This window comes from Gopherus flavomarginatus, chromosome 5, assembly GCF_025201925.1.
Source record: "Gopherus flavomarginatus isolate rGopFla2 chromosome 5, rGopFla2.mat.asm, whole genome shotgun sequence".
NCBI lineage: Eukaryota > Metazoa > Chordata > Testudines > Testudinidae > Gopherus > Gopherus flavomarginatus.
The window spans coordinates 17,135,874-17,151,262 of NC_066621.1; the positions used below are offsets into that span (position 1 = coordinate 17,135,874).

A 15,389-nucleotide genomic window follows, 5' to 3' on the forward strand; every position below is an offset into this window, starting at 1 on the left:
CTGAGCCATCCCTGCCTTTGCTCCACCACTCTAAAAGCCTGGGTCATTGGTTGGGATGAAACAATAATTATGGATCAAAAGTGCAAATGAAATTGTGCCATTATCCTCTGTTTTTTTTTCTTCTCCCGCACCCTCACTCTAGGGCTCACCTGGTATGCTAACGTCATGGGGAGCTGCTACAGCTACTTGTGCAGAGACAGTGTCCCAGACAACCACCCCACCAAGTTTAAGGTAATACCCTTTATCCTAGAGGGAAAGCTCTGCAATTGACAGCAGCCACTGGGAATCAAGGCCTGCAAAGTACAATCCAAATTTCATGGAACCTACGCATTAAAGCCCTTTCTCTTATGGGGAAATTCTTCTATGGGGAAAGATTTCCAAATGTGTTGCTAATTTTTAAGTAGGGAATCCCCTGCTTGCTGGTTCCACCCTCTGTCGTGTAGAAGGATTTGCATTGGCATCGAGATTCAATCTCCCAGTGCCAGAGAAGAAACAGATGCAATGAGAAGGGAAAATTGGATGGCTCTCGTGTTGTGGAACCTTTCAAATTGGGCCCAAGTCAGTGGGCATCAAAAGTTATCACCTTATGGTAGCTATTTGGTGGCTTGTGTGAAATGAGTCCGTGTGTTTCAGCCTAATTGGCTGTAAAAAGGTCTCCACCTTGTAAAAGCAGCAGCACAGCTGGCAGTGGTTGAACCATTTGACAGTCTTAACAGAGAGGCCAAGAATTGGAGAAACTGAACTCCTCTTCCCACTCAAGGTTGTCCCCCGCATGCCTGTGTTGAGGCACATTAGCTGAGCTGGTATGGAGCTGCAGTTTTCAGGGCTGTCCATGTCGCACCTTTCACCAGCAATGAATTCACACCCAAATGACCTCCCCCTGTCATCCAAGAGCATGGCATGTTAATGAGTCAAGGGAGAGAGTGTGCTGGGGCTTCCAGGCAAACTTACATCTGTCACATCTCCTGTGTTGAGCCTCCTGATGTGAGCTTTGGTGTCTCTGCAGGTAACAAACGTCGATGATGAGGGTAACGCCCTGGGATCTGGGATTATGGAGCTAACGCAGATGGAGCTCATCTTGCACACACACAAGCGCGATGCTGTCAGATGGCCATACCTTTGCCTGCGCCGCTATGGCTATGACTCCAACCTCTTCTCCTTCGAGAGCGGACGCCGCTGCCAGACCGGACAAGGTGTCATGTCTTTTGGGGGAACAAACCTGTCTAAAGCTTTCAGTTGCAGAATGCTGTAACTGCTTGGTGCTCATTCCTCCCCTGCTTATTACATCTGGGAAACCTGCTTTATACCCTGCTTCACATTCACAAGCGATAGCGCACCCCTAGGGACTGTAGTGTGTTTGCATGTGCATTTAATACTCCCAACTAAGACATTAATGTTGGAAACTTGTAACTGAGGGCAGCGCTATCACGTGGTATCACTCTTGTGCCTTATTGTGGCTCACTTGTTTATAGAGTTAAAGTAATTAGGCTATTGCCTTATTAATGCTCAGCATGGAGAAACACTTCTAGAATTGGGTCTCATTGTATCTTAAGGTAAGCAGTTTTGGAGTGGGCTTTCAATTGGATCAGAGATGATTAAGGAAAACCCGGGTGGCAGAAGAAGTTAGTGATTCTGTGGGCTTACTCTTCTGTGTTGGTACTGAGGAGGTGCTAGAAAGCCACCTTTCTATGGGACGTGAAACCAAGGTCCCCCATGGTGCTTTTTGCAAGGGTGAGGCTGTTGGCTCTGGTTTCCTAGGCATGTTTCAACTTCAGATACTTGCTTTTGCATGCATGTCATCATCTGTGTCCTTTGTACTACTGTCTGCCAAGCCTCTGCTCTGTCTTCGTTTAGGTCCCTTCTAAAAGGCTTGGTTATTCCGCAATGACCCCAAAAAGTGAGTCAATGTTAGTTTTTAAAAAATCCTGTCCTCCTCTGTTCTGGTCTTTCCAGTGCATTCTGTCTTCTCTGTCTGCCTTGTTTAGCAGTACGACTACTTTACTGTTTTTTATCCATTGATCCTGCAGCACTTTGCAATGTGGGGGGAGGGTGTTTCCAAAAGTGCCCTATTTTTTACATAGGGGGAAACTGAGGCACAGAGATGACATGACTCACCCAAGAACACACCATTCAGTCAGTGGCAGAACTGGGAATAGAGCCTATGTTTCCTGGTTCCCACTACACCATGCTGCCTGTTAAACTGTAAGTTTCTTGGCATAAGGATTATCTGTATATTACTTTGAAGAGATGAGCATATTCTTGGCACACAGCAAAAGAAAAAAAAATCAGGCTATGTCCCCCAATTAGCATTGTGTGTTGAAAAGTCCTCTGCTATCTGAATGAAGTCCACATCCACATGTTCTGTGTCTGTTTATAAAGTACTGTGTGCATTTACAATGCTATGTGCTACTCTTTTATAATATTTATATAAACAGGATTTGCCTTTAGTGGAATTCCATGCTTATCGGTTGTCAGCAGGGTTGGACCTGTGTCTTTTTGTGTGTCTACTTTGCCTTTTGCAGGATTCAGATCAATCGTTGGAATGCTGTTACGTTTATTTGGGTTTTCCATGGAGCTCTAGATAGCATAGATAGAGTTATTCACTCTTCACCTACAAAGAGAGCTTTCAGAGGGCACAGGCTAAGTCATCCATGTCCTCTGTATGCAAAGCTAAATTGTGTGGAAACCATACTGGTTTGATCTGCGTATATTTCCTCTGCTTTTCCTGCTCTTAGGAGACTTTCTCACTTAATTAATTTTACTTGGATCATTCGTCCCTAGCCCCGATGAATAAGATGGATGCATATATTTTCTGGCAAGAATATTTTTCAAATTTTTCTTCAGAGTAGCAGCAACTGTTGCCATGCTGTTGTCCTTGTTGCTATGGCTTTTGTGCATTCATGTGTGTGCGCACCAGCATGTGATTGGTTAGTTCTGCACGCACTGGCTATTGGTCAAACTATTTATCTGGGGAGCCACCGTTTAATCTGATACATTTTAAAAGTGGGGTGCAGTTGCCCCTCCTTTCCACATGCATTCCAGGTGCCCAATCCAATTCCCATTAGAGTCAGTGGAAAGACTCTATTGACAATGGGAGTTGGATCGGGCCCCAGGTAAAAAGAAAGAATGGAAATTACAGGTGAACAATCTCATCTGTCACCCAGTATACCATTCATATCTCCAGCAGAGTTAACTAATGTAAGGTTGGCATTAGATGCACCAGTTCATGGATCAACTAGCAATGGTGGTGTTATGTTTCTAATGATGTAACAACAGGATACACTATACAGAAATATTGCCTCAGGGGGTGTTTAAATATTGACAATATCTTACAAAATATTTTCCTGTAAATCATAAATTTGTGTAGAGAAATACAGGGCTTGCCCACCAAGGTCAGATGACTTGTCAGTTTAATTTTGTATCCTGTTTGAAATGTTGGCTCGCACCATGACCTTTAGAGGAAAATGGAAGAAGCTTCATAATGAGCAGTTGTGTAACACCAGGTGTATAGAGGAAATTACTTCCTAACCCCAGGCGTTTAGTATGTGGCTTGTACCCCGAAGCATGAGGGTTTATACCTCTTACAAATTTGGGTGCTATCTAACGGAAGGGTGAATATTCCCATTACCTATATAAATGTCTAATCTCTTTTTGAATCCTGCCAAGCTCGTGACCTTATCCTGTGAGAGTGAGTTCCCCAGGTTAATTGAGTTTCTGTTTAACACAACACAATCAGATTTTACATTTTTTTGCTTTCCAAGGACTAGACTACGCTCTTCTTAAACTAAGATTGTTGTCGTCTCTCCCCCCCTGCCTTCTTTGTGTTTGCACAGGGATATTTGCCTTCAAGTGTTCAAGGGCGGAGGAGATCTTTAATCTGCTGCAGGACCTAATGCAGTGTAATAGTATCAGTGTGGTGGAGGAGCCAGTCATCATGACTAGGGGCAGTCACTCCACTGAGCTGGAGCTATCCCGGACACCCCAGGCACCCAACAGTAAGGCTTCCAGAGTACTAGGTCCAGGGGAATGGAGGGGTAGAGGAAGTTTGTCCAAGTTTATCTCTGTGTTGGATGCTGGTCCCCCAGCCAAGGCTACATTTCTCCCAAGCAGCGGTTGTGAGCTTTCTGGCCTCTGAGCTGGGCCCTCGAGTCCACATATGTTCTGTGCAGCATGCTTAAAACTCCACTCTTCTGCTGATGTGATACCTTGTTCCCAAGGAAATGGGAACAAAAACTGCAAATATCAACCTCGTTCTCTGACTCCAGTTGGATTCCAGCTGGAGCCCTGCCAAGTGGCTTCTTTAGGGATCAGCAGGCTCGTAAGGGAAACCTCAGCTAGAAAAATGTGTGTTTGTTTCCCACTTTCATAGACCTGACTTAAGTACTGGTAAATTTAACCTGTAGGGCCTAGCCCGCATATTTACAATGGTGTACAGATGGTAGGAGCCTTCCCCAGCCAAGCAGGCTCTGCCTTTCCAGCACACCTGTTTAATAAGGCCCTATGAGGAGCTGGCCCATGGTGCAGCCACAGCCACATCTGTATGCAAGGCCAGTGTGATGCTCTGTCTCTAAAGCATGTCTCTCCGAATTCTCCCCCCAGCTCTGGGATACACTGTTCCAGGGTTCCCCAACGGATTCCACAGCTTCCCTGGGGAAGCCCCATCCTACTCCACAGCCCGACACCCTTCCATGAACAGCTTGAGACACTCCTCCATTGGGGAGGACTCCACACATGCCCTCATTGGGCTGGATGAGCAGGTAAGCCCAGGTCTCCTGATCTCCATTGCTGCAGGGAACTCGTAGCATGTCTTTTTCTCTTCTAGGGTTCCTGTGGGGTGCTAGGCTCATGCATCTGCTCAACGTTAAGGAAGCCCAGAGACCCTCTTACCTTGTCAGTTGCTCCTCCTTGGCTGATTTACTTAGTTTCACTGTTGCAAATTTGCACCCCTGTGACTACTTGCTGGAATAACTGCTTGCAGCGAGGGATGGGTGTAGCTTCCCCGGTCCATCAGTAATGATCTGCCCCTTGTTTAGCAGCAGGGTGCAATTCCTTCCTGAGACTGTATGTGCTGCTTCCACATCTCTACCAGCCCCAAGCTAAATGCTAGACTGGATACCAAGACTCAGACCCTTGCCTGGTGGTGTGCTACCACTGCACTGCTTGGGCAGCTGATCTTTGTTCTCTGTGTTTAGGCTCATAGGATTTATCATACCAGATCAATCCATTAGACCCAGCCCTGGTCTACAGGGCTGGGGGGGGGAAATATCGATCTAATTTATGCAACTTCAGCTACATGAATAATGTACCTGAAGTCGATGTACTCAGATCGACTTACCATGGTGTTTTCACTACAGTGAGTCGACTGCTGCTTCTCCCCCGTTGGCTCTGCCTGCTCCTCTCACCAAGCTGGAATACAGGAGTCCACGGGAGACGGCTCGGGGATCGATTTATTGCGTCTAGACTAGACACAATAAATCGATCCCAGCTGGATCAATCGCTGCCCGCCGATGCGGCGGGTAATGAAGACATACCCCTAGTGTCTTGTCTCCATCATGGTCTGATAGCCGGTGCTTCAGAGTCACACAAACCTAGGCAGTTGTGAGCTCCTTTCTCATGTCATTTCTGTGTCCTAGGATACTTTATATAAACCACTCAAGAAGACATCTCACCTGGTGTAGATGGAAATTCATATGCTCCACATCAGAGTTTGAGCTCAACTTGAGACCTGTTTAAGAACGTGTCATAGATATTTTGTTTTAAACCATCTCGTGTGCACAAGTTGCTCATGTTTGAAAGGAGCCTTTGTGAGGGCAAGTTCATGCTACAAACTTTTGCCAGCACAGCTATGTCAGTCAGGGTGTGATGATGCGTGATCCCTGGCTGACAAAGCTGTACTGGCAGAAGCCCCTGCTCTAGATGTCGTTGTATTGGCAAAATTGCAATTTTGCTGGTAGAGCTATTTTTTTTAGGGGGGGCGCGCGTTTGGAATAAGCTCTACTGGCAAAAGCACAGTTTTGCTGGTATAATCTGCGTCTACGCTAGGAGCACTTTGCTTTTGTAATATACCAGTATAACTGTACCAGCAGAGCACTTCCGAGAGTCCACACGTCAATCCCCTAATTAATAGTGGCTCTGACCCTAAGGGAGAGGCTGGGGAGTTCTGGGAGTGATGGAGCAGAACCAAATCAGGCCAGACTAATGGGGAAGCTTTAGAGTCATATTATTTCCCCTTTATAACTGCAGTTCTTCAGGGCAGTCTCTAGATGAGCAGTGTGAGGAGAATACAATTGAAGTTGCTGCTTATCCTGCCCGTTAGAAACTAAATTCACATCCATGAGAGAAAACAAAATTCATTCCTGCCTCCAGGTGCTGGGTGTTTTGGTTTGCAACCGTCGATGTGTAAACATAATTTTACCATAGCTGCATCCCTTTTGGTCAAGTTTAACACCCCACTTCCTTGGCACACTGTCCCTCCAACTTTGTTCAGCCACCAAGACTCCTCCTCCTTCACCCCCTCCCACTTTATCAGCCACCAGACCTCTCACTCTCCTGACTCACATTCTCAGTTGTACTCACACTCAGTCCCATCCCCACCCCCTGTATTTTTGGATCTGATCTCTTCCTGTCATTGTCCTCCTCCCCAGCATCACCCTCTGCCTCTAAAACACATCTTCTCTCCCTGCAGTCCCACACCTATGTGAACACAACCAGTGGTGAGGAGGAGATGAGGGGCCGGCACTGCATGCACTCGCTGCCTGAAGTCCACCCTCCTTTTCTGCACGGGAACCACAGCTGCTCTCTGGAGGACCGAAACCCCCAGGTCTTCCTTCAGCCTGGGGAGGTGAAGTTTGTGCTGGGCCCTGCCCCAGTTCACAGGCACATGGTGAAACGTGACAGCTCCTGCCGTTACCATCGAGAGTGCGGGGGACACATCTGCGCCCCTAACAACAACAATGAGTGCAAGGATGAGTGCCTCGTGCCCAGGTGCGTATACGAGAATGTGAATGGCCTGCTGCCTGCTGGGGGTGCGTCTCTCCGGCGTGGCGGGCGCTTGAAACTCACCCGGGAGGACCTGGGCTTAAACAGCTGCTCTCACCGCAGGACGCCCCTGCTGCACTATGAGAACCTGCCTTCCTTGCCTCCTGTGTGGGAGTGCCAGCCGCTGCGGCAGGACGAGGACTCTGGGGATGCGCTGACTCCTTCTCCGAATGGCTACCCTGAGCCAGACGAAGGTGATCCACTGCAAAACTACATGAACTCAGAGAACACGGCACTGCACAGTGGCCTGCGTCGGGATGACTTCTTGCAGCACCGCCACAACTGCACACCTAGTGTCTTCAGCTTCGACTTCCGCCGACCCTGCCCAGAGCAGCAGCGGCAACTCAACTACATCCAGGTAGAGCTGGAGGCTGACCCCCACAAGGGGCGCCAGAGCCTCCAGATGCCCTGCACCCCGGTTTCTGCCGCCCACCCAGCCAGCAGGATGGACTCCTACGCGGTCATTGACCTTAAAAAGACAGCAGCCATGTCCAACTTGCAGAGGGCGCTGCCCAGAGACGATGGGACTTCAAGGAAAACTCGGCATAACAGCACCGACTTGCCTCTGTAAGGGAAACCCTGCGTGCAAGCACTGCATTGTGGCTTTTGTACCTGCCTTTCAGTGTATTGTGTAGCGTGACTTTTGTTCTCTATTGCCCCGACGCCCTGTTAACCCTATTGCTCAATACAGCATCCTGGGATAGCTCCAGCATGCAGACTTTACAAATGTCTGCCTGCCTCTCTCTGTTCCTCCCATGTCATTTGTTTCTAAAGCCTTGTAGAGTAGCAGAAGTTTTGTTTGTTTATTTATTTATTTATTTATTTAAGTTCTTTTGTTCGGTGCCAGTATTCAAAACGGCACCAAGCGGAGTATAAATGTAAACAGGTCATTCATGGACCAGGGTCAATCCCCCTGCTTTCATGGCATCCATGTCGGCAGCCTGTGGAGAGAAGACCGCAGAGGGGTGGAGAGAGCATTGGGAGCATTTTAAAAACAACAACAACGTAGGAGCAGGGGAAAAACTGGGAATGCAAATGGAGTTAGAGGTTTGGGATCAGGGAGCTCTTGGTGTGTACGTATCTGTCTGCCTTTTCTGTAGATATTCATAAATGTTTTCCAGCTGTTGGTTTGTTTATTTGTTTTATTTTTCTATCTATTTATTTTATTTTGTAAATGTTCTTTTGCACCAAAGTTAAGTGCCAAGCCAGTGGCAACATGGAATGGATCCGCTTGGTGTTCACCTCCTTTTTTGGGGTGGGGGCTGACAGGGGGAATATGGTGAAAAAGGTGATGTATTACATCCAGATGCTTTGTGGAACTACAAATGAGGAAAGCATAGCTGTGACTCAAAGCTCAGTTACCTAGAATGCGCTGTATTGGGCTGCTGGGAGTGAGTGCAGAAAACATAGATGTGTGAGCATAGCTGCAAGGCAACCAAGCTTGGAGTTATATCTAAGGAGCAGTGCCTACTCCCACATACTTCGCTGAGTCCACATGAAATAACTGACTAGTGTTTTGGCTAAATGCATGGCTTGTTTCCTTGTATTGTAGACTCAAAGGACTAAATTCAGCTTTACTGTAACTCCATTGGCTTTGAGTGGTGTAGCCGGTTACCCCAGGGCTGAATTTGATGTGAACCATCAGGCCCTTCTGTAAAAAAAAAAACTTGTGTATGACGTTCTACTTCTCTTCCACTGTGGGATGTTCCAGTGATGACATTCTGTGTATGGTTTCACTTGCTGCAGGCCACGCCAATCTCTGCAGCATGAGGCATTCACTGATACCACTTTGCTATTCCCTCTCATTTCTATGAGACGTAAAAGAGCTCTTGGAATTATATTGACTTCTGCCTTATCGTTTTGAGACGCCCTTACCCTCTCCCGCAGGATTGGAATCATGCCATCCAATTCTCTGAAAGCTCACTCGGGGTTGCCAAATGGAGCCATCCAAACCTTCCTATGATGTCCTTGCCATTGGTTTGTTAACAGACTAAAGTCAGTGAAGGGGAAAAGCTGGATCATCTGCTTATATCTTGGCCCTGGTGGTCACAAGCTTAATCTGTCGATTTCTGAGATTCTTCCAGTGCTAACAAACCCAACTTCTTTTCGGTGCTGTAGTGCTGCTTTGAAAAGTGAGCCTTTTAGGAGCAATGGCAAGGAATGTAGTCACAGCCCTACAAATAAGTAAAGCTGATGGATATCCATATAATCTCTTTACCCTCTGGTCAGGAGCTGTCCACCATTTGCAGAGCTATGATTCTTCTCATTGGCTTGGTGTCTGCATTACAAATACTAAACACCACCACTACCTTCAGAGGGCAGTGAGTTTTGGCAGGCCTTTGGCTTCTTGTCTTCCAGGCTTCTCTCCAGCTCTTCTTTTGTTCTGTAACAGAAGCTAATTATTTTTAATATATGAATTGACTTTATTTATAGGGAAACTGTCACGTAGTTTATGCCCCACATTTAGGTTTCATTGAGGGTGAGGAAGAATTATCTTTTTAAGTAACCGTATAACAATATTTTCATGAACAATCTCGATGAAGAGGCTTTTTTTAAGGTTTAAACATCACCCTCCCTTGCAGCTTTTGCATCTCAGACATTACAGCACTGGACAATGCCTGAGAATCTTTAGCTGAAACTGACCAACTGCAGAATTTAAGTTGACTTGTCTAGTTTTGCTCACCCAGCTGAGAGATGTGCAAAACATCCAGGCCAAAAAAAAAAAAAAATTGTAAAACAAGTCAGGATATAGGTTTTGTCAAATTTATGCTTGATCTTGACAGAATGTCTTTAAAAGTCACAATACGAATGTATTAGTTACATGGCAGCTGATGCTGCAGAAACACTGTATTAATGTATCTGTATTCATGTAGGCCCTGATCCAAAGCCCATCGAAGTCAGTGGAAAGACGCCTACTGTCTTCGGTGGGCTTTGAATTGCCCTTTTATGGGCAAATATTGTTACCTATTACAGTGCTTCATTGGACCAGTCCAGCACTCACTGAAGTCTGCTGAGTCCTTCCATTGACTTCACTTGCAGTCCGGATCAGGGTCTATTCTAGGAATTTGTTGCTAGCATTTGGCATGATGAACTATCTAGCTTAGTGTCAAGTATCAGAGGGGTAGTTGTGTTAGTCTGGATCTGTAAAAAGCAACAAAGAGTCCTGTGGCACCTTACAGACTCACAGATGTATTGGATCATAAGCTTTCGTGCGTGAATACCCACTTCATCAGACATCTGATAAAGTGGGTATTCACCCACGAAAGCTTATGCTCCAATCCATCTGTTAGTCTATAAGGTGCCACAGGACTGTTTTCAGAGTAGCAGCCATGTTAGTCTGTATCCGCAAAAAGAACGAGGAGTACTTGTGGCACCTTAGAGACTAACAAATGTATTTGAGCTTAAGCTTTTGTGGGCTACAGCCCACTTCTTCAGATGCATGCAGTGGAAGATACAGTAGGAAGATATATATATAACACACACACATACACAGAGAACATGAAACTATAGGTGTTACCATACGCACTCTAACGAGAGCTATCAATTAAGGTGAGCTGTTACCAGCAGGAGAGAGAAACTTTTTGTAGTGGTAATGAAAATGGTCCATTTGCAGCAGTTGACAAGAAGTTGTGAGGAACAGTGGGGGGGGGCGGAAATAAACATGCGGAAATAGTTTTACTTTGTTGCTTTATCTAGCTTATTGTTGTTATTACTAGGGATGTGGGGAACCTGGCACACATCCACAACCGTAAATCAAGTCCTCTAATCCCTTTATCCCTTCCTCACTTCCTCATTGGTCTGTAGCGAATGTATTGATCTAACAGGTTTATTCAGTTAACGGAGACGATAAAATGTTTTTATTTCCCCACATCTAAGATAGATTTTAAAAAGTGACTAGGGGGCTGTTTACAAAATAATGTTGGTCACAAATGACCACGAAATAAAAAGTGGTCACAGGATAATAGTTGCCTGCTGCTAGATGAGTGTCCTTAACATAGTGATAAAAGAAATAGCAGGTTCTCTCACCTCTCTCTGTCCCATATTCTGCTTAGCCTGCATGAACTGCAGAGTTTCAGGCCTTGTCCACATTACAGTTCTAATTATGCTAACAAACATCTTTAGCAGGGCCCTATCACAATTCCTCTGATCAGCAAGAGTTTTCTGAAAACTAGGTTAATCAGACCATGCTATGATGCTCCCCCAAGATGCCCCAGCTGGCTATCTCCCTGTTGTTGTATGTAGCATGATTTTCTAACCTAATTCTTGGACATTGCGTCCATCTACACTACGACAGTATTAGGGGGTCTGGTTACAACATGCCTTTCGCCTGCACAGTTAAAGCAGAGTTGGTCTTATAATGCAGATGGGAAATGTCTGAGGCTTTAGCCTGTGTTTGGTGCCCTGTTTACAGCTGTATTTGTAGTGCAGATGAAATGGAAAAGTTGCTGTCCACATTGGCCTGGGAAACAGCCCTAGCAACACCTTCGTTGAAGAGGAGTTCTTACTAGCATGGTGTAAGTCATAGTGTGGACAGTCTAAGCACCTTTGAGAGTAAGGGGGACACAGGAAAAAACTATGTGACAGGAGCCATCATCTCTGTTGTATTGTGGTAGCTCCACTCTTGAGAAGTTTCCTGCATTTGCTGGTGACTCTGATAAGATTTAGGAAGTGTGCCGCTCATTAAGAACATGTAATATATTAAAATTGAGAGTGGCCTTGTGGTGGCAATCCTTGGACTTCAAGATCATCTCCTGATGGAGATAAAGGCGGAGAGGGAAGGCTGAGAAGGCTTGAGATAAGAGAGAAGATCCTATGAGCTATTTGTCTTGCACTCACTCATTTGGCAGATGGTGCTAAGGCACTTATAAGGCTTGTGCCATTTTCTTTCTTTCAGTAAATCATGGGAAATGACCTCAGGTGATGTCCAAGCCTATGAATCATTGAGCATCCTCCACTCCCACTGCGTCTCGTTGCCTTGCTGGATCAGGGCCTAGGAGGTTTAACAGCAAAGTTAATCTAGTCCCAGACAAAAAGGTAAATTTCCCCATTCCGCCCCATGTGGGCTTGCTATTGGCTAGAACTCACCCAAGATCACAAAGGACTCTTGACACTACTGCAATTGCAGAATAGGACTCCTTGACCATTGGACCAAGTTCCTCCTGGTTGCAGCCTCATTAGCTTTGGTAGGGTTACATCCAGGATCAATATGGTTCCTGGCATTGGAATAAGATATCTCGGACCCTGTCCTTTCCCATCGAAAGGGGAGAGACCTTCATTGCCTCTTGGCAGAAACTTTGGGTTCCTTTAAGTGTATCCAAAGCCACTCATCTGCACAGGTGAGTGCTTACCTGTCTTTGGAGAAGTCAAATCAGGTGTAATGTAACAGGTGAGGCCCGGAGCCATGTTGTAGAGTTTGCTGTCGTGTTCTCTCTCTAGAGCGGGGGAGTTGGAGGGAACAGCCAATATACCTGAATGAGTATTTTCAAAACTCTAAATGAGCTGAGAGGCTGGAGTCGATCAGACTGGTCTCTTCAAGGTGCTGTTTGTTAGCAACTCAGCTCTGCAGGGCTTCCTCCCCAGTGCACCCACACAGGCTGAAGCCCCTAATATGCCCCGGTCTGGAATGCCATTCACATGGTTTAGTGCCTAGTATATGGGGTTGGGATTAGGGCGATAGGTGTTTAATTATTGTCTCAGCCACAGACTTCCTGGATGATCCTGGGAAAGTCACTTTAACCCGTGCCTCAGTTTCCCATCTGTGAAGGGGGATAATACTTCCCTACCTCACAGGGGTGTTGTAAGGCACTTGTGACTGGGATACTATGGCGATGAAGGCCATATAAGTACATAGGGATTCTGACACTTTGACTTGGTTGCCTTATCAAAGCTATAGTCCAGTTTATAGTGGTTGATAATGAATGATACACCTGCTAAGGAGGGGAGATGAAGTAGCTAGACGTTCTCTCATCACTGAGGTTAGAGAAGAAGCCTCTGATTCCATCCTGGGTGGTTCTGATTTAGTACATGTTTGGTTTGATTTGGAGTTTGATTTTGCAAATTGCCATCTGCCTGTGTCTTGATTTACTGTCTCTCGAATTCTCCATTCCTTATGGCATCCTTGGGTAAGAGGAGTGCAGTGTTTGACTCAGCAGGCTTTGTTCATGAGAAGTTGCAGGTCTCACGAAGAGGTTCAAGAGAGAAGTGCCAGGTGCGGATTGGCTCTTGGGGATGGCTGAATAGAAGTGAATTTACAATCCAGTGCTCATTGGAGCCATGCATCCATAGCACAGAAGGTCAAGTTCAGCTTTTGAGCTGGGTGGGAAGACTTTAGGGGATGGAGAGAGAATCTGTGCAGGCAATTGGCCACACTGTGAATGGATAAAGGCTTCTTAGCAGTTAGTCATCTCATGGGCTTGGGGGAGACACAGCCCTGGTCACCTGACTTGAGTTAGCCAGGAATGTATTAGACCAGTGTCTCCACTGCTCTTTCATTCTCTGGCGGCTTCATAAGGGTGAGATCTCCTTCCATGGACAAGGTCCTCTCCCAGTCTCCATCCTGTTGCTTCGTTTTCGACAGCCAGGAGAACAGTTCATGGAGTGCAGCGTGAGCTCAGCTGCATTAGAGCTTCAGGGACCAGAAACAGAAAGGAAGCTCCTGCTGATGAGGTTTCAATGTTAACAACTGTGGTGTGGTGTTATCCAGCCTCATAGCTTCCTGTAGTGGTCAGATGTGGGACATTCTCAGGTAGAAGATAGGAATTTTCGGTGGCAGGTTGAACAGGCTTGGACCTTTTTTTTTTCTTTTTTTTTTTTTTTTGACTTTTCCTCACCACCAGGTTCCTTGCTCTGTTTGATTAGAAGTTGCTTTGGATAATAGATGGTAGGTAGCCTGTCATCCAGTGGTAATTCTGTTGGAATCTCTTATCCTATGGTTCTCTTTTGGTCTGGAATTATTTACATTATAGAGCACCATTGGTATTCCTGACACTGTTACAGATCTAAAATAAGACAATAATGCCTTGAGGAGTTCATAATCTGCGGGGAAAATTCAGCCCTGCTGTAACTCCACTGACTTCATTGGGGTCACACGGGAGATGAATTTGGCTCGTTATCCTTGTTAGAAACCTTGTAGTTCATGACAAGAAAACAGGACATCTTCTCATTCTATATTTTCCTCCATACCATGTTCTTTTAATGGTTTTCTTTCTTTTCCTTGCATATCTTGCCATGAGCCTTGCAAGGAACAGATTATTGGACTATCCAAATTCCTGTTCACCTGTGTCTTGGATGTGGCTTAAATTAGGAACCATCATCCACATCCCAGTGTCTCCCCTCCAAACATGCTGTGACCTCAGCTAATACAACATAGGCAAAAAATAGAATGTTTCATCTTTTGTAGTGGCCTTCATAAACCTTGGTCTCAAGAATCAAAGGTGCTTTCCAAAGCATTATATATCTGACTGATGTCACACCGCTGGACACAAGCTCAGCATTGTAAATGGGTGCGTACCTGCCCTAGAGACCCCGCATGTGCTAACACAAAAAGGAATTAGCCCCTGAACTGAATTGGCTCCATGATGAGCATGTCATCTCTTAAGGCTTATCCTGTGGACGGAAGGCTTCCTCTGGGATCATCCCTGCACTGATCTGTTCTGTGTGGGGCTGATAACATGGAAGAGACCATGTGTCCCCAGGAGGCTTTCAGCTTGAGGAGATTTTCTTTGGGTTTTTGAGTGGCTTAAATTTTTAAGTGTTTTTTCTTTGGGTTTTGAAGTTAGGCAGTTGGACTCCCTCTCCCTTGACATCTATTTGTGGGATGGTCTCATCTTAAGGAGTGTGTCTATTTCTAGCTTGTTTTATCCAGCCTAGATGCCTACTTTCCTCTCTAGGAATGGAGGGGAACTGTAACGCCCTTGGTCTGAATGCTAGTAATAGCTACCTGCCTTACAAGGGTACTGTGAGGATTAATTGATGTTTACAGAGTGGTTTGAACATGAAAAAAATCACACAAATGCGAAGTAGTATTATGTAAGCCACTGTGTCCACTGGAAAAAATTCCCAGTTGTTGCTGTCTTTACCTCCAGTGGAAGCGGCCGTCTAAATACCTCTAACCCTCAGAATCTCCTCTCACCCGCCCTGGGAGGGGATTGTTTCTGTACTTCTCATGTGAGAGACCCTTGTGGCTCACACTAGGACAGGTGAGGGTATGTGTGTCTCGAGCAGTTAGTTTCTGTTGATCCCTATGTGCAGTGTGGCCACTGGGTAGGCCTTAAGAGACTTGGGTTCTCTTCTCAGCTTTGCTGCTGGGTGTCCGTGGGAAAATCACATCACCTCCCATGCCTCTGTTTCCC

General features: G+C 45.9%; 1 protein-coding gene across 3 annotated transcripts in view; it reads left to right on the forward strand.

The window, feature by feature from the left end:
* The window catches only part of FRS3 (fibroblast growth factor receptor substrate 3), a 33,801-nt gene that overhangs the window by 12,000 nt on the left and 6,412 nt on the right, over nucleotides 1–15,389 (forward strand). For 2 of the 3 annotated variants that reach the window (XM_050957104.1, XM_050957105.1), the window contains exons 3-7: nucleotides 143–231; nucleotides 1,007–1,193; nucleotides 3,834–3,995; nucleotides 4,600–4,757; nucleotides 6,686–7,605. In XM_050957104.1, coding sequence (XP_050813061.1) covers nucleotides 166–231; nucleotides 1,007–1,193; nucleotides 3,834–3,995; nucleotides 4,600–4,757; nucleotides 6,686–7,605 — 1,493 coding nt within the window. In that variant the 5' untranslated portion in view covers nucleotides 143–165. Of the gene's footprint in view, nucleotides 1–142; nucleotides 232–1,006; nucleotides 1,194–3,833; nucleotides 3,996–4,599; nucleotides 4,758–6,685; nucleotides 8,265–15,389 lie in introns of those variants that run through there. The other variant, XM_050957106.1, reaches the window with a different exon arrangement.